Source organism: Camellia sinensis, chromosome 1, assembly GCF_055761805.1.
Source record: "Camellia sinensis isolate YWXY chromosome 1, ASM5576180v1, whole genome shotgun sequence".
NCBI lineage: Eukaryota > Viridiplantae > Streptophyta > Magnoliopsida > Ericales > Theaceae > Camellia > Camellia sinensis.
The window spans coordinates 60,995,335-61,013,895 of NC_138961.1; the positions used below are offsets into that span (position 1 = coordinate 60,995,335).

General features: G+C 36.3%; 1 protein-coding gene across 1 annotated transcript; it reads left to right on the forward strand.

Moving 5' to 3' along the window:
• The first annotated feature begins 1,981 nt into the window (after positions 1 to 1,981).
• On the forward strand, positions 1,982 to 5,061 carry LOC145798551 (uncharacterized). Its single transcript, XM_082886600.1, has 5 exons — positions 1,982 to 2,297; positions 2,388 to 3,521; positions 3,576 to 3,797; positions 4,724 to 4,932; positions 5,047 to 5,061. The coding sequence occupies exons 1-5, from the start codon at positions 1,982 to 1,984 to the stop codon at positions 5,059 to 5,061; spliced, it is 1,896 nt and encodes a 631-aa protein (XP_082742726.1).
• Positions 5,062 to 18,561: the final 13,500 nt, after the last annotated feature.

The following is an 18,561-nucleotide window of genomic DNA, read 5'->3' on the forward strand; positions in this document are numbered from 1 at the left end:
CTCAGTCTCCAGCCTGGCAAGCTGCTATGTTAGATGAGTATCAGGCTCTTCAAAGACAAGGCACTTGGTCTTTAGTACCTCTTCCTCCTGATAAACAAACTATTGGCTGCAAGTGGGTTTTTAGGCTCAAGAAAAATTCAGATGGTTCTATTGCAAGACACAAAGCTAGACTAGTTGCTAAAGTCTTTCTTCAAACTGAGGGTGTAGATTATCATGAAACATTTAGTCCTGTAGCTAAACAACCTACCATCCGAGTTCTCTTATGTTTAGCACTTCATTTTCATTGGACTATAAGGCAACTTGACATTTCAAATGCCTTTCTTCATGGCATACTTGAACAGGAAGTTTATATGCATCAACCTTAAGGTTTTATTGATGCTCATCATCCATCACTTGTCTGGAAATTGCACAAGGCCCTCTATGGCTTAAAACAAGCTCCTAGAGCTTGGTTCTCCACTTTCTCTTCCTTTCTTTTTTCTCATGATTTTGTTCCTAGTCATTGTGACTCTTCTTTGTTTGTCAAACACACCTCTACTTCCATTACTATTCTACTTGTTTATGTAGATGATATCCTCCTTAGTGGGAGTGATCCTCTCTATATTTCTACTCTTGTTCAACATATGCACTCAGTTTTTTCTATGAAAGAGTTGGGTTTACTCAACTATTTTCTTGGTATCTCTGTTGCTTCTTCTCCTTCAGGTTACATTTTGTCTCAGCCAAAATATGCTTCTGAAATTCTTGCAAAGGAAGGCATGAGTGATTGTAAACCATATTCTTTTCCCATGGCTACTAAGGCAGTTCTTCCTGAGATGGACTCCTCTTTTTCTCAACCTAGTCTTTATAGAAGCCTAGTGGGTGCTCTCCAATATCTTACACTTACATGACATGATCTCAGCTTTACAGTTAATTATCTGTGTCAATTTTTACAAAACCCTTTGAATAGTCATTTTGCTGCTGTTAAACGGCTCCTCAGATATCTCAAGGGTACCTTGGGTCATGGCTTGCATTTCACCTTTGGCCCTCTTGTTCTCAATGCATTTTCAGACTCTGATTGGGCTGGCAGTGCTCTTGATAAACGGTCCACCACAGGTTAATGTGTGTTTCTTGGTCCCAATCTCATCTCTTGGTGTGCTAAGAAGCAACCAACAGTTTCCAGATCTTCATCTGAGGCAGAATATCGTGCTTTAGCTCAGGTATCTGCTAAGTTGAGCCGGATTGGCATGCTTCTTGCTGAACTTCATATTTCTGTGGTTCTTCCTACTTTATGGTGTGATAACTTGTCTGCCATTGCCTTGGCTCACAATCCAGTCTTTCATACTAGAACTAAGCATATTGAAGTTGATTATCATTTTGTTCGTGACAGAGTTGCTGCCAAGAAACTTGCCATTTGCCATATTGCTTCTACTGACCAAATTGCAGATATTCTTACTAAGCCTCTCTCTGTTTCCAGATTTCAATATCTTCAGGCCAAACTTCAGGTTTTTCCCACTTTCCTCAGTTTGCGGGGGATTGTTAAGCATAAGGCTCATGATGAGATTCAAAAGGACTTAGCTCTTGACTTATCTTCTCAGCTGCATCAAAGCTCCTCAGCTGCAACAGCAAGAGCTACACCAAACCTCCTCAGTTGCAACAACATTTGATAGCAGATAGCAGCAGCATGTATAGAGGTTGCAGGTTGTTAGTTTGGTAGTTAGTTTGTTAGAACTAGAGTTAGATTGTAGCTATGGTTAGGTTAGGAGGTTACGAGTTGTAGTTACGAAATAGTATTTCTTTTCCCTATAAATGTATGTTCTGTAATTCTATCTTGTATTGAATAAGAAAATCAGTTTCTCTTTAAAGTCATCTGGACTTGAGCCAAAATGATTTTGGAGGGATTCGCATTCCTAACTTCATTGGCTCTGTTGGAAGTTTGAGGTACCTCAACCTGTCTAATGCCGGATTCAGCGGATCCATTCCTCATCAACTAGGAAATCTTACCATGATGCGTTATCTGGACTTGAGCTGGAATGATTTTGGAGGGATTCACATTCCTAGTTTCATTGGCTCTATTGGAAGTTTGAGGTACCTTGACCTGTCTAATGCCGGATTCAGCGGAGCCATTCCTCATCAACTAGGAAATCTCACCATGATACGTTGTCTGGACTTGAGCGGGAATTATTTTGGAGGGATTTGCATTCCTAGTTTCATTGGCTCTATTGGAAGTTTGAGGTATCTCAACCTGTCTTATGCCGAATTCAGTGAAGCCCTTCCTCATCAACTAGGAAATCTCACCATGATGCGTTATCTTGGTCTTCAAGGTACTTTTTCTGAAATTGAATCGTAGTTATGTGGTGATAATTTACACTGGGTTTCAAGTCTTTTTTCATTATAACACCTTCATATGTCAGGGGTAAACCTTAGCAAAGCAGTGGATTGGGTAGAGGTGATAAGCACGCTTCCTTCTTTGGTAGAATTGCACTTAGCTGGATGTGATTTCAAATATTCTTCTCCTTCAACTACCATTAACTTTGCATCACTACATATCCTCAACCTTTCTGATGACAATTTTGCACCGTCTATACCTAAGTGGATTTATAATTTGGATTATCTAGTTTCCCTATATATCAGTTATTGTAACTTTTATGGCCCAATTCCCAATGGTATTCAAAACATGACTTCTCTCCAAGAGTTTTATGCTGTTGGAAATAATCTGAATTCATCTTTCCTCAAGGGGTTGTTTAGCCTCAAAGACCTTCTTGTTCTAAACTTAGGCTCCAATAAGTTTCAGAGACCAATTCCAATTGGCCTTCTAAACATGACTTGTCTTAGAGATCTAGATTTGGGAGATAATCTTTTCACTACATTGCCGAATGGGTTGTTTTCTAGGCTTAACCGTCTCGAGTCGGTCGTTCTTGCAAACAATCTCTTGCAAGGTGAAATCTCAGGAGCCATAGCAAACTTGACTTCCCTCATTAGCCTTGACACGTCACACAATCAACTTGAGGGAAAAATATCAAGCTCATTGGGAAAACTATGCAAGTTGAAGAGTATTGATTTATCAAATAACAAATTTGGTGGAGAGGTAGCTGAAGTTTTTAGAGGTTTCTTCCATTGCATGTTAGACAGATTGGAGTCAATGGAATTAGAGAACAATTGTCTTCTTGGTCAATTTCCAAATGAGCTTCACCAATTCAAAAATCTAGCCTACCTTTCTTTTCAAAACAACTCCATTTTTGGTCCCATTCAAGAGTCGATCAAAAGATTATCATCCTTGATATGGTTATCTCTTTCCTATAATCATTTAAATGGAACTCTTCCTGAAAGTCTTGGGCAACTTGCAAAGTTAGAAACTTTAGATCTTTCATATAATCATTTGAATGGAACTCTTCCTAAAAGTCTTGGGAAACTTGTGACGTTAAACTATTTAGATGTATCTCATAATTTGATGAAGGATGTTGTCTCTGAGATTCACTTTGCCAATCTCACAAGATTAAGTTGCTTAGATGGAAGTGGGAACAATTTAACTTTGAAAGTGCCTGATGGTTAGATCCCCACTTTTCAAGTTAGAGCTTTGACGTTGACCTCTTGGCAATTAGGGCCACAATTTCCAGCTTGGCTTCAATACCAAAGACAATTAGAAACATTGGACATAGCCAACACAGGAATTTCTGATTCCATTCCGCCATGGTTTTGGCCCAAAATTTCCAACCTTTCGCGATTAAATCTCTCTCATAACCAAATTTGTGGAGAGATTCCAAGAACATTTGAGGTTCTCATTAGTGCTACTGTGATTGACCTGAGTTTCAATTACTTCAAGGGTATGTTACCATTCATCTCCTCTACCATGGAATGGTTAGATCTTTCAAATAATTCTTTTTTAGGATCTGCTTACCATGCCTTATGTGGTAGGATGAGGAAATAAAATTGGCTGATTGTTCTTAATCTTGCAAACAATTATTTGTTTGGAAGAATTCCTAATTGTTGGCAACATTGGCAATATTTGCTAGTCTGAAAATTAGAAAATAACAAATTGATGGGTACCATTCCACCGTCTATTGGACATTTAGCTTCCCTCAAATCATTGCACTTGTGACATACCAACCTCTCAGGAAAACTACCGCAATCTCTATAACATTGTATAAACTTGGTGCTCATTTATCTTAGTGAAAATGAATTTATTAGAAGCATACCTACTTGGATGGGGAATTCATTTTCACAATTGGTAGTTCTTAACCTTCGTTCAAATAAGTTTCAAGGTGGCATTCCGTATGAGCTATGTTGTCTAAGTTCTCTTCAAATCTTGGATCTCGCACATAATAATCTCTCAAAATTTGTGCCAAAATGTTTCAGCAACTTTACGGCCATGGCAAAAGAACAAAATTTAAGCAGTCTCATTTCTTGTTACATAATGAATTCCAAAGTAGCAGTTTAAGAAAATGCATTTTTGGTGACCAAAAGAAGAGAGGTTGAATATAGCACCACCCTTAAATTGGTGACAAGCATGGATCTTTTTGAAAACAATTATCTGGAGAGATTCCCAAGGGTCTAACTAGACTAATAGGGTTGCATTCATTGAATCTGTCTAGAAATCATTTCACAGGAAAGATCCCAGAGAATATTGGTGATATGGAGTAACTTGAATCCTTGGATTTCTCTCTAAACAAACTTTGTGGTGAAATTCCTTTGAGCATGTCGAGTTTGACATTCTTGAGTCACTTGAACTTGTCTTATAACAATTTGATAGGACAAATTCCATTAAGTACCCAACTTCAAAGTTTAGAGATTTCCAACTTTGTCGGAAACAAACTTTGTGGACCTCCACTCTCAAACTGCAACACAAACAAGGTGATACCTAAAGTTGGACATGGTGGCAATAAAGAAGGTGAAGGATTTCTAGAAGTGTGGTTTTATGTGATCTCGGCACTTGGATTTGTTGTTGGGTTTTGGATTGTGGTAGGTCGTCTACTATTCAAGATGTGTTGGAGAATTGCTTATTTCTGATTTCTTGATAATATCTAGTACAATTTTTGTAATTTTATTTTTAAATGTCATATCTTTTAATTGAAGGAAGTACTCATTTAGTCCTTCGTAAAAAATTTTGAGTGCAATAATTGAAGTTTGTAGTTTCCTTTTGACAAGATTAGCATTGTGAGTTTGCAAAAGATGTAGTGCGAAAAGAAAATGAATGATGAATGCATCAGTCTATTTAGTGTAAAGGTGTTATGCTCTATTTGGTTAACTAGAATAAGTTGGAATGGAATAGAATGATCAGTCCTTAGAGTCTCGTAGGAAATGATGATTCACTTAAAATGGTGAATGATGATTCAATTTATAATGCATTTTGCCATTATTGTTTTAGTCAACTTGAGAATTAATGTTTTGATGGAATGATCATTTTATTCTATTTTATTCCAATAAAACAAACACTACCTAAAAGGAATTTAAATTCTTGGAAAGCTCAAAATGCGAGGAATGATTCGTTAGATAGTATTTAATTTAGTTCACTAAAATAATTTAGACACCGACAAAATGACTATTCTTTTATCTCTTAGTGAAATGGTCAAGCTCTTAATTGATGAATATTTTGAAAGAATCACCATTTTGTTCCAAACTCATTCCAATAAATCAAACACTCCATAAGGTCTCTTTCTTTCCTTAATACATATCATTTGAGAGCTAAAGCTGATCTTAGGCATCATATGAACCTTGGTGAGCTTAGACCAACTAGTTGTAAGTCCTCATTGTCATGTTAATGATCTACATCGAATTCAAAAAAAAAAACCAAAAATTGGGTGCTTTTGATGATATTTAGCACATATTATGACCCGCATAGTAATGGGATTCTTATTTTTAATTGTTTGTTTTTCATGTAGTGGTTTTTTAAGAAAATTTTTCTCAAAATAAAAAAAAATAACAGTTGTACTTAATTTCTATCAAGTCCTATTAAAAATAAGTCTTAGTAAAATCGTTGCTAAAAATAATTGTTTGTGACGATTTTTGCATATGTCACTAAAATTTGACAATTAATGGGTGTTTGGGAAGTGGATTTTTATGTAGGTTTTTTAGTTGTAGGATATTATTGGATAAAAAAATTTTAACGTTTGGGAAGATAGTTGGATTTTTTTGTGGTTGGATGTGATGTTTGTGAGAGAAAAGTGAAATGATTATGGGGTTGGATGTGATATTTTGTTTGGATTTGTTTTTTTTTGGTTTTCCAAAACCTTTGTCTTTTAGTGGAAAAAATCAAAGAAAAATCTGGGTACCAAGTTCCCAAACACCACCGATATCTTTTTTTGTCACGATTTTTATAAATTGTCGCTAAAGTTTACAATTACTGATGTTTTTCAATGACGAATTTTTTAAACTGTCGCTGAAAGTTGAAAATCAGTGACATTTTGTAGTGATGATTTTTTTAAACTGTCGCTAAACTTATAATTAATGACTTTTTTTATGACAATTTTTACACTGTCGCTGAAAAGTAACAATTAGTAACATTTTTTAATAGTATTTGATAAAAACGCTAATTGTCATAGGACCTATTGGACAATAAATTTATCTATTAGAACCTACATGTAAGTCCTAAAAAAAACAAAGCAAAACAAAAACAAAAACAAAAACAAATTTAAAATTTTATTTGTTTAGTTTTTAGGAACATTTACTAGTAAATCCTATATCCTCAACTTATGACCCATTTATTCTCTAAATATTTTTATAATTCCATAAGTCCTATTTGAGATAAAATGACATAGTTACCACAAATTTACTAAAAGGTTTATTGCACGCCCATTTTTTAGCGATCCCGGTTTCGATCCTTCTTTTACATTTTGCCACTTCGACTGGGCAGATCGGGGGTCATGTAGTATCCGGGGAAGGGGTGACTGTAGATTCATCCAAGATAGAGGCAGTGCAAGATTGGGTACAACCTAAGAATACATTTGAGATTTGTAGTTTCTTAGGGTTGGTCAGGTATTACCGTCGGTTTGTGAAAGATTTCTCTAGGTTAGCTTCACCTTTGACTAAGTTAACGAGGAAAGAAATCAAATTCGTCTGGAGTGAGACTTGTGAAAATTCATTCCAAGAACTTAAGGTTAGACTCACCACTACTCCTGTATTGATTATACCGGAGAGGGGTCTGAGTTATGCAGTATATTGTGATGCTTCATGAGAAGGTTCGGGTTGTGTATTGATGGAAGAGGGTAAAGTGGTAGCGTATGGCTCACGGCAGCTGAAAACACATGAGAGGAATTATCCTACTCATGACTTAGAGTTAGCAGCAGTAATATTTGCCTTGAAAATTTGGAGGCACTATCTGTATGGTGAGAAATTCGAAATGTTTTCTGATCACAAGAGTCTGAAATATCTGTTTACACAGAAGGACTTGAATTTGAGGCAAAGAAGGTAGATGGAATTTATGGAGGATTATGACTTTGAGTTACACTATCATCCGGGGAAGGCGAATGTGGTGGCCGATGCTTTGAGTCAGAAATCTGTGAGTAGTTTGGCAAGTGTGGCTATTCGGGAATGGGATATGCTAGATGTTATTGGCAAGTTTGATTTGCACTTGGGTGAGTCCGTAGAGAGTGCTACCTTGTTTACTTTGAATGCTCAACCTACCTTGGTTAGTAAGGTCATAGAGGCACAACGAGGAGACTGTAATGTGGAATCAATCCATGTTAAGATTTCCAATAGGAAGGAAGAGAAAGGTTAGAACGTTCACTCAGATCTAAGTGTACATTACCTAAACCGTTTGTTTGTACCTGAATATTGTAGAGAGGAAGTACTTCGGGAGTTTCATAACACACGCCTTGCGGTACATCTGGGAGGCACCAAAATGTACATTGATCTTAGTCGTCAGTTTTGGTGGAGGGGTATGAAACGAGATGTCGCTTTATTTGTATCGAAGTGCCTTACTTGTCAACAAGTGAAGACCGAACATCAAAGACCAGCGAGTTTGTTACAACCCTTACCAATAGCCGAGTGGAAATGGAAACGTCTTGCCATGGATTTTGTAGTTGGGCTTCCTAGAACACAATGAGGCAATGACACCGTTTGGGTGATTGTTGATAGGTTGACTAAGTCTACCCATTTCATTCCGATGTGCACCAGCGACTCAGTTGAACGCTTGGCAGAGTTGTACATTAGAGAGATAGTTCAACTTCATGGCGTCCCTATGACTATTGTGTCGGATAGGGATCCTCATTTTACTACCCGGTTATGGCAAAGCCTTCAAGAGGCGTTGGGAACTAAGTTGACTCTTAGCACCGCTTATCATCCTCAAACCGATGGACAGTCGGAACGTACCATTCAGATTTTGAAAGACATGCTTAGAGCTTGTGTCCTTGATTTTAAGGGGCCTTGGAAAAGGCACTTACCATTGATTGAGTTTACTTAAAACAATAGTTACCAAGCTAGTATTGGGATGGCACCATTTGAGGCCTTGTATGGCCGACCTTGTAGATCACCGGTTTCTTAGGCCGAAGTGGGTGATGCACTGTTACTAGGTCCAGAAATTGTTAGAGAGACAACCGAGAAAGTTGTTCTCATTCGGAAGAGGTTAGCTACGGCCCAAAGCCAACAAAAGAGTTATGCCGATAAGAGGAGACGACCTTTATCTTTTGAAGTTGGTGACCATGTGTTTCTAAAAATCTCACCAAGGCGGGGTTTGATGAGATTTGGTAAAAGTGGTAAATTATCTCCAAGGTTCATTGGGCCTTTTGAGATCTTAGAGCGAATTGGAGAAGTGGCATACCGGTTAGCTTTACCGCCACAACTTTCGAGAGTTCACAACGTATTTCATGTATCTATGCTTAGGAAGTATGAACTCGACCCTTCTCATGTTCTTGATTGGGTTGACTTGGAGGTAGATGAGGAAGCCTCTTACGAAGAACGACCGGTTCAAATATTAGATACCCGGGAGCAAGTGCTATGGGACAAAACTATACCGTTGGTAAAGGTGTTGTGGAGACACCATGGGGTTGAAGAAGCGACGTGGGAACGGGAGGCGGAAGTCCGCTCCAAATATCCAGATTTGTTTGAAAATGCTTAAGTTGCTTTTCTTTGAAATATTCCCTGGTGTTGAGGGAAGCGTATTTAAAGTTGTTAACCACATGTTGATATGTGCGTTGTTGTTTTAAGCATAAGGTTGTTGAGAGTTTCCATTACTTTTTGGGAAATTTCATGTTTATGCATATTTGGGAGGTTGTTGTTAATGAGATAACCATGGTGGAAATGGTGGAATTTGGTTAAGAGTTAGTATTGTGATTTGAAAATGAAATAGCGTGGCTTTGATTGCTAGAAACCACTTTGCTTGGGTAGTTTGATTTGAAATTTCAGGAACGAAATTCTTTAAAGGGGGAAGGTTGAAGTGATCTCGGTTTCAATCCTTCTTTCACGTTTTGCCATTTCGACCAGGCCGGTCGGGGGTCGAGCTGCTCAGTCAGCTCGCGGGGGTCCAAGGGACAATGCCCCTTGGCGAGTCTGGGGGCAGTGTCCCGGCGGGGTCGAGGGGTAGCGCCCCTCGAAGCAAAAAAGGAAAAATGCATTCGAAGTTGCTTGTTTGCTCAAGCATCCATTTCCCCGCTCGAGCGAAGAATGTTTGGTTCCTGTACTTTGACTTGTCTTCAAAAGTACTAGAAAGGTGTATTCGAAGCTCGAGCGGATCTTTCTACGCTCGAGCGGGAGTCTGTGTCTGACGCTCGAGCGGACCATGTTATATCAGTCCGTAAAGTTTTTTTTTAGATCACTTTTTCAGATCTCTCTCTCTCTAAAACTCTCCAGAATTCCAGACCTAGAACTTCTCTCTCTCGAAATCATCTTCTCTCTTTGATTTCTTCAAATCCATTGGGCTTTAGACCTAAGTTCTTCACCAAAGTTGTATAACTTCTCGAGGGCTTCGTTGTGTGCGGTGGAGATCGAGTTTCGACATCGTAAATTTTGGGGTTTCATCTCTATTCTTCTTCAATACTTGTGGTAGGGATTTTCTACACTCTAATATGATTTTTAGCTTAGTTATTTGCTATTGTGTATAGATGATGAGATTTGGTTATGGTTTGGACAAATCTAAGATTTGGGTGTTATATGGAAAAGAGGGATTTTTGATGAAATTGGCATAAATGGGTTTGAGGTTTGAATACAAGGTTATATTGGGCTAAGATAGTTTTTTTTGGTGTTTGGGTTGATATTTGGTAAAAGGAGGATTTTTCCCTAATTTGATTAAATCATTATTTTGCATAAATAATTGGAATTTAATATTAAGAATGTGAAATTGGATGGTTGTGGTTATAAATGGTGATATTGGATACGTATTATCTCACCTATGAAAGTTTTCAATAAACTATTTATCCTGATATTGAACATCTCTTTAGAAATAATTGCGTTGGGCTATCGGTGGAGGATCGCTAGGATTGTTGTAGAAATTGCATGAGAATTAGGTGATTTGATGCTAATTCATTGTTGGTGTCATTGAATATGACCACATTATAAATACATTATATATATGTATGTTTATTGGGAGAAGAGAGGGGATGTACTCCATATGTGATTATGTTTATAAATACATTGCATATGTATGTTGTTTGGGAGAAGAAAGGGGATGGACTCCATTTAAAGCAAGTTGGCCAGAGTGTCCTGGGTGAAAGACCCGAAATCTTATATATAAATGGGTGCCGAAATATCCGTAAAATGGCAGATTGAAATGTTTATGTGTGCTTTGCATAATTAGAAAACCATTGAGTTGTAGTCTCATTTTGGTTGTTTAAGGATAATAAATTTAACTCATGAATTGAGTAGCCTATATGAACCTGAAATGAATTGGAGGAAATTGAACAGGAGGTTTGGTCTTAGTGGCATATGATTATGCAGGCCTTGTCGATGTTTTAGAATCGGTATTGTTTATACACGTGGTATTTATACCTTTGTTAAACTTCATATATTGTGTTAGATTATTTCTACTAGGCTATTGGCTCACCCTATATGGGAATATCATTTTTCAGGTATAGATGATATGCTTCCACCAATGTAATAGAGTGGATGGATTTGTATGAAGCAAGTGCTTCTTTATTATATGTGTTATTTGTAAAGCCGAGGGCTTAAGATGTAATAAGTGAGACTCTCTTTTGTGTGTAACCAAGCAATAGCTTGAGAAAATGTAAGCCTGCATGGCATTTAACTGGTTGTTAAACACTAAGCTCTGATGAATGCAAGTATTGTATTTCTATTATATTCTTCTGCATGGTAGATAGGATATTGTATTATTTTGGGGGCGTTACACATTTGACTGCATTAAAGAATCTTACGTGTGATTTTTCCAAAAAGTAAATCATACCCACTAGTAGAATCCAACCGAAGAATCCCACATAACAATCCCTTCATTAGGAAGTAGCGTGATTCTCTCCTAAATTTAGTGGATGTAAATCATATATCAAATTGGAAACCCGTCATTGAAATATTATGTCTCATAATTCCATTGCCACATTTGTTTCACTCTCCTGTCATATAGAAAATGCGATTTGTCACAGACGCAAGTAATTGTCTATGGGTTTCGTGGACATGTGTGGATTTTCATTAATTATACCATTCGCAGTATTAAGATGTGAATGTTAACATGAGATGGATACTAGTCTAACGTTCACACACTGGCATTCACATCTTAAAAATTGCAAAAAAAAAAAAATCATGCTTAATATACAGGAATTATTAGCATGTGGATGTATGAGATGTGAATGTGAACATGGGATGGCTAATATTCTATTCTAAATTCACATAGTAGAAAGAGAACACATTAGTTATGTGAAAATTCACACGAATGTAACACACGTGCGGCAAAAATACAACGTATTATGCTGAGTAAATATGAACATAAACGTCTTTGTATTTTTCACCATCCATATTAACGCTCTTCGAACTGTGAATGTGAGCCAACGATTCAATCCAGTTGATTTTGGGATGAAGGTTGGTTTGAGATAACTTACAAAAGTCAAAAAGTCAAAAAATTACTAAAAAAGTCAAAAAGTCTATATTATTTTGGGGAAGCTTGTGGGGAAAGTCTAGAGGGCAAAATTATTATTTTGCCCTTTGAATTCAACTACCCAAAAGTCAAAAAGTCAACAAGGGTAAAATGGTCATTTTGCTTTTACTATAATATTTTATTACACTTCTTTTCGTAAAAAGTCAAAAAATTATCTCAAACATACATATTTTTTTCTCTACTTTTTTAACCGAAAGTAAAAAAGTGCACTTATATAGCACATCATGTTTGGATGCTACTTTAATTATAAGAGAAAGTTTCATTCTTACTCCTATAATTTTCCTCGATTTTCAATGGCACCCCAAACTTCGAATAATTTTAATTTTACCTCCAAAATTTTTGAAATTGTATCATTTTTACCCCTACCGTTACATTTGTAACGGAAAAAATTAAAAAATTTACATTTTGGGCCCAAATATTAAAAGAAAAATACAAACCCACCCTCTCATACCCAAACTCACAATCTCTCCTCTTCCTTCAATTTTTTCCTCTCCTCCGCCCTTGCAAGCGCTGCCACCATTACCAACCACCACCATAATCACTCAATTCTCCAATCCAATCAAATTCAAATTCACTCACTCAATATATATATATATATATATATGTATACATATCATCTCTTCATCAACTTCTCTCAAACCCAAATTCACTCACTCAATATTCTCTCAAACCCATATCAATTATATATCTATCTAGGGGTAGGCAACGGTTTATCCGAACCCCTCAAACCGCCCAACCCGCATATAAATGGGCGGTTTCGCAAACATAATGTGGGCGGATGCGGTTTGAAATATGATAAATTTGCGGATTGCGGGTGGGTTGCGGGTTAAACCCGCAACCCGCAAAAACCGCCCGCACTTTAATTATTATTATTATTTTTTTTATATACCAACTTTGTAACTTTAACAGGAGCACCATTATGTTCTCTATGACACTACGATCCTAATTTTTAAGTATTTCTCAACTTTCTTAATGTCGTAGAATTATCAAGTCCTAAACTTGGTTTCTTATATGATTTTCATTGGTGACTCATCCACTTTTTCCTAATAAAATTTTCCTTCTGGTGGTCGATGGAATTTCTAGTTTGATTATTGATCACTGAACTGACAATTCTAATTGAGTACAACCTTTAATGCATTGATATACAATTTGTGGGACTGTCTAATGGTTTCCCCATGGTGGTTATAGAAAAGATTTTTTCACTAAATAAATCAGTGAGAATACTGTTTGAAGGAAGTTCATATTTATTTTTATTTTTTTTAAATGATATTCATTTTTCTTTACTAAAATGAATCCGAGAGGGCCAAGTACACAATTAATGTTGGAGCATGTTGAATGATTTGTTTCTGTTACGAATTGATTTTGTTGTGTTTTGAATTTTATAAGTTTTAATTCATTAATTATTAATGTTGGAGCATTTTAGAAAATTGGAAGAAAATGACCCAAATAAATATTTACAAAATGGGAAAAAAAAACTCAAAAATTAAATTTTAAAGGAAACAATCCAAATCCAAACCGCAAACCGCCCGCAACCGCCCGCACATCCGCAAACTCTATCTGCACAAACCGCAAACCGCATTGCGGGCGGTTGCGGTTTGACTTTTCCCCAAACCGCATACATGCGGACGGGGCAAAACCGAACTGCAAACCGCACAAAACCGATCCACGAACACCCCTATATCTATATATATATATTTCATCTATTCACCAACTTCACCAACATCACCACCCGAACCACCAACTTCATCAACTTCATCTATTCATCAACTTCAAAGGAGTTTTTATCCTTCATCAAATTTTGCAGGTAGTCATTAGGCAAGAAGTCCTCTCGAACAACCGAGTTTTGTTTATCTGAACGTTAATTTTTACTCATTGTCATACGGCCGTCTGGATATCCTTTCGAACAAACCAACTTGTACCAAGATTTGATAAAAAAAAATTTGAATTTACCATTGGAGTGCATCGTATCAAATCAAATTTTTACTCAAACTTGATTTAAAAAAAAATTTAATTTAGCGTTACAAATGCTCCTTCGTTTTTTTACAATTTCATCAAACTTAAGTGGAAAAAAAAACTTGTAGAAAATCTGGTGGAAATTTTGGTTCATCCTTGATTTGATGAAAACTTTTCTTCTCCCTTGATTTGAAACAGTTTAATGAAAGGATTGGATTTCATTTTTACCAAAATTTTCATCAAATTTAAATTTGATGAAGGATTTTGTAAAATATTAGAGATACTCTTAGAAGATCTAAAAAATTGTAAAATTATGAAAAAGCTTACCCCTTTAATAATTAAAGCAGGTAAGTTTTACCACTAAAATATAATTTATTTTTCTTTCATACACTGAAATGTAATTTTCCTTGTATTTATCTCTCATTTTGAAAATAAGAATTTTTTAAAGACTTTTAAGATGTATATTTTGTACTTGTAGTACTAGCAATAGTATTGAGAAATTTATCAAAATAATAAATTATTAAAGCATTTTAACTTTTGTTGTGAGTTTTAATTTATTTTTAAGTTATTTGTGTTAGTTTGTATTAAAATATGATATGAAAAAGTGTAAATAATGGAATTATATTTTTAAAAATTTTTTATAATGATTTACCATTGAAATATTATTAAATAAGTTACATCTATAGGACTGATCGTAATTGCCCCTAATTTTAATCTGGCACATTCACGTGCAATTAATTCATTTTTTCTCCAAAATATTCTTCACAAAACTATCAATTCACTACGATTTTTTATTTTTTTATAGTCTTCAACTCAATCTGTATTTTTAAAATTTTTAGAATTGAGGTTTTTTCTTAGTCCTGTTATATCCTAGTTTGTTTGGGTCTGAAAGTGTTTCACCAAATGTTTTGGGCCCATTATATGCAAATTACTTTTTCAGTAGTTTGGAATTGAGTGAGTTTTTTAAAATTATTGTAGATTAAGGCTTGTTTTGGGCAATTTTTGTCGGACTATGTGTGACTTTTGACTTGTAATAAACCCTCTATTCAAATTTCATGAATTACTTAAAGTGATGTCTAAGAAACTAGTATGGATTTTCTTGGAATAGATGAGGAAAGACCCACAGTTAAGAGTTTATGCCTCGTTTGGGAAGTTGGTTATTTTACTATGCTATTTTAGTTTTTGTCTATTTTAGTAGGCTAAAATTTTTATGTTTGAGAAGATTGTTGGATTTTTTTGTAATTGGATGTGATGTTTGTGAGAGAGAAAATGAAATAATTATGGGTTTGATGTAACATTTTGTCTTATTGGCTATTTTAGCCTATTTTGTTTTGCTGTGAATTTTAGCCTAAAAAAAGCCCTAAACCCACTTCCCAAACAGGGCCATAATGTTTCCACATGCAGAACTTGTGCATCTGAACATATTACTTTTTTGCTTGTGTGTTTTATGTAAGATGACTCCAGAGTACTGTGAAAAACCTACGTGATTCGTGACTTGAAACGGATTTAATTGTAACAATTCCTAAATAATCAAAACTAATAATCTAAATCATCTAACACATATGAAAGTGATTTAGATTGTAGTTTCACAATTAATAAATCGACACAAACGATTTTTACATGGAAAAAATCACAGTTGAAGCACCTCCAATTGTGATTAAAAAACCATGAGTGATACGCCACTAATCAACCCACTATAAAGAATGAAAATACACAAGATTACCATACAATTTATCCAACACTCTATAAAATTGTCTTCAACAACTTGTGCCTCTTTCACCAAAGCCTTCGTCTCGGAATTGATAAATCTGATGTTGAATCCACAACATCCACGATAACGAGCCGCTTCAAACTCCTTCAAAGCCTTCACGCTCGAATCTTTAGAATCCACAAATCAAAAACTCTTTGATTTGAATTATCAAACAACCCTTCGATGTAATCGATTTAGATCATGAGATAAACTAACAAAGACATCAAAGAAAACAAGTAAAGAACCTCCAGAGAAAAACCCTAACCCTCAAGAATAAGATCTAGAAGTTGTAACCCTAAAATCAAACTTTCCGTGCTGCTTTATACTGAACAGGGTCCCAGAAGCCGCTTGAGCCATGGAATGGCCGCTTGAGCGGTGTGCATCATAAGTGTGGAATCCATAAGTGCCTTTGCTGGAGCTATGGAAGTCTCGCTCGAGCGTAGAATCAGAACTCCCAGTATTTTTGCAGGCGCCTGAAACTACTGAGAGATCAACTTCTTCGCTTGAGCGGTCCAGCAAAAAAACTCAGGCACAAATTACAACCGAAACTATGTTTGTTCACGGAATTGACAACACAAAGGGACCTAACAATCTTCATTTTTATCAATTCCCGGAGAAAACATTCTAACAATCATTCCTAACAAACACATGCACTAGACACAAACTCCTAACCACTCTAAACACAGTGCGAAGCGAGCCACCTACGGAGATTATAAAACAATGCACACAAAGAAATAGCAAACAATAGACATAATCCAAAAGTTCAGATTTCCAAAGATAAGAGATGCTCAACAAGTTAATAAGCATAATCCAAATACTAAACAAGTTAATTAGCATTATCCAATCATTATAAATGTTCCATGTTCCATAACCCAGTATACCAAATATACTGCTGCCCTTTTTTATCCAGGAGAGACAAAAATGCACAAAAAAATGTCCAAAGAAACAACCCAATATGAACAACAAAATACAGTCTAATAGATTAAAAAAAACACAATCGGGAAAAAGAGAGACAAAAAATGTCCAAACAGAGATAAAGAAAACAAGAGCATGTCTATAGAAAGAAGAGATCACAACCAATCACTGATATGGTGGAGGTGGAGGCCGCTGCATCTAGAGAAAGGATAAGATCTGAGTGAGCTGCAAGGATGACTGATCAACAGTATGCTCAATACGACCGAGTCAACCATTAAACGCATCAATCCGAGCATCTATTTGGTCAAGGCGCTAGGTCATAGTACATTCAAACTGACGTAGCTAGCCTTGAATAGTCCATGGACGGACAACATGCTCATCATCACCGGCAGCCGCAGTATCGAGCTCGATCTCCTTTGCCAACTGGTCCTCACCTGCATCAGAAGTACTCCCCCTTAACATGAGCCCGACTCTGGGAGATAGTTTTTTTGGTAAAAGGTTTGATTAGGGTTTCATACTCATCATCATTAGAAGATGGAGTCTTAAGAGATGTGAGAAGTCGATTGATGAGGCAACCATATGGAAGACCTAAATACATTTTACCCCCAAAAGCCGTTATCATTTTTTGGATGATAATGGTTGCGAGATGTATGGGCAATTGCCGATCTATGCAGTATAGGACATATCCTTGTTCTTGGGAAATATTGGAACTATGGGTTGTAATAATGAGGTTGACATAGACAATCAGATTAAGCAGCCTAAAATGAGGGAGGAGTTCATATTGTTTGATTAACGCCCCTTTAACCCAAACTTTTTGGTGTACCACACAAATCAAAGGCTACGAGGTTGAAGTCACAAGTAGGAGAGACAAGTAAGGGATAATGGCAATTTCGAACAAGGGGAAGCCCTATGAAGTCGCGAATCATGCCTTGGTTGACTTTAATGGCCTTAGACCAGACCCAAGTGCTAAAAGAGAGACCTACATCGTCCACTGCATGAATGTTACAGTAAAACTTCCTAACCCAGTCCAGGTTTTGACTTCTTGAGAAAGAAAGCACCTTGCCCCCACCCAAAGGGTCGAAAACGGGTCGAATGGGAATGGACTCAAAGGTATTAGGTTGGACATTTAGCTATAGGTGAACCATCCTAGACTCGTAAAAGTCCTTAAAGAGTCTGGCCTTCTCTTTGGACTAGAATTTCTCAATATTGTAACTAGGGTGATTGGCGGTGGATTTTTTACGCTTGAAGGAAAACAACATGGTGAAGTCTAAAGACAAGTTAGTCAACCAACAAGGACAACCACCCAACCACAACAGACCACAAAGTAAACCCCCAAATTCAAACACACAAACCAACCACCATTTGCAATCAAGGACCAAGTAAAATGGAACATGATATAAATGAAATTCTCAACTACACATTATGAAAATGACCATCTAGGACAGAGTGTGCAATAAAGCATACACCCTAAGACCCAAAGTGTAATGCCATGTAAAAAGGCCCTCTTGATCCTGTTCACTCGAACAATTATATAAAGCCACCCAACATAATGATCAAGACAAACAATGTAACTACAATTATACATCTCTTTTCTATTGAACTACTTTCAAGAGTTTTACAACATAATCCATTTTACATTTCAAATTACACAAATAGTTCCGAAGAAAATAGACACATACAACAATTTAATCCGTAGGGACTTCCATCCAAAATACATTTCTTTTTAACTACACAAAACTTGTAAGTTCTTAATTAAATACAATCACATTATCAAGTTCACAAAAGATCTAGGAGAAGCCGCCAAATTCCCCAAAAGGTTTTCTTTCCATCTCTAACATCACTACTTGGCTGTTACTTCTTCTTCATTCTTTGAAATAGTCAACTTTGGGGTGAGCCTGAGCTCAGTAGGTGATGCATTTAACTATTTATGTAATCCTTG

Coding starts and splice junctions, on each gene's coding strand:
- LOC145798551 (XM_082886600.1), top strand. CDS start 1,982: ATGCGTTATCTGGACTTGAGCTGGAATGATTTTGGAGGGATTCACATT. Junction 2,298..2,387: donor GCGTTATCTTGGTCTTCAAG/GTACTTTTTCTG, acceptor TTCATATGTCAG/GGGTAAACCTTAGCAAAGCA. Junction 3,522..3,575: donor AACTTTGAAAGTGCCTGATG/GTTAGATCCCCA, acceptor CTTGGCAATTAG/GGCCACAATTTCCAGCTTGG.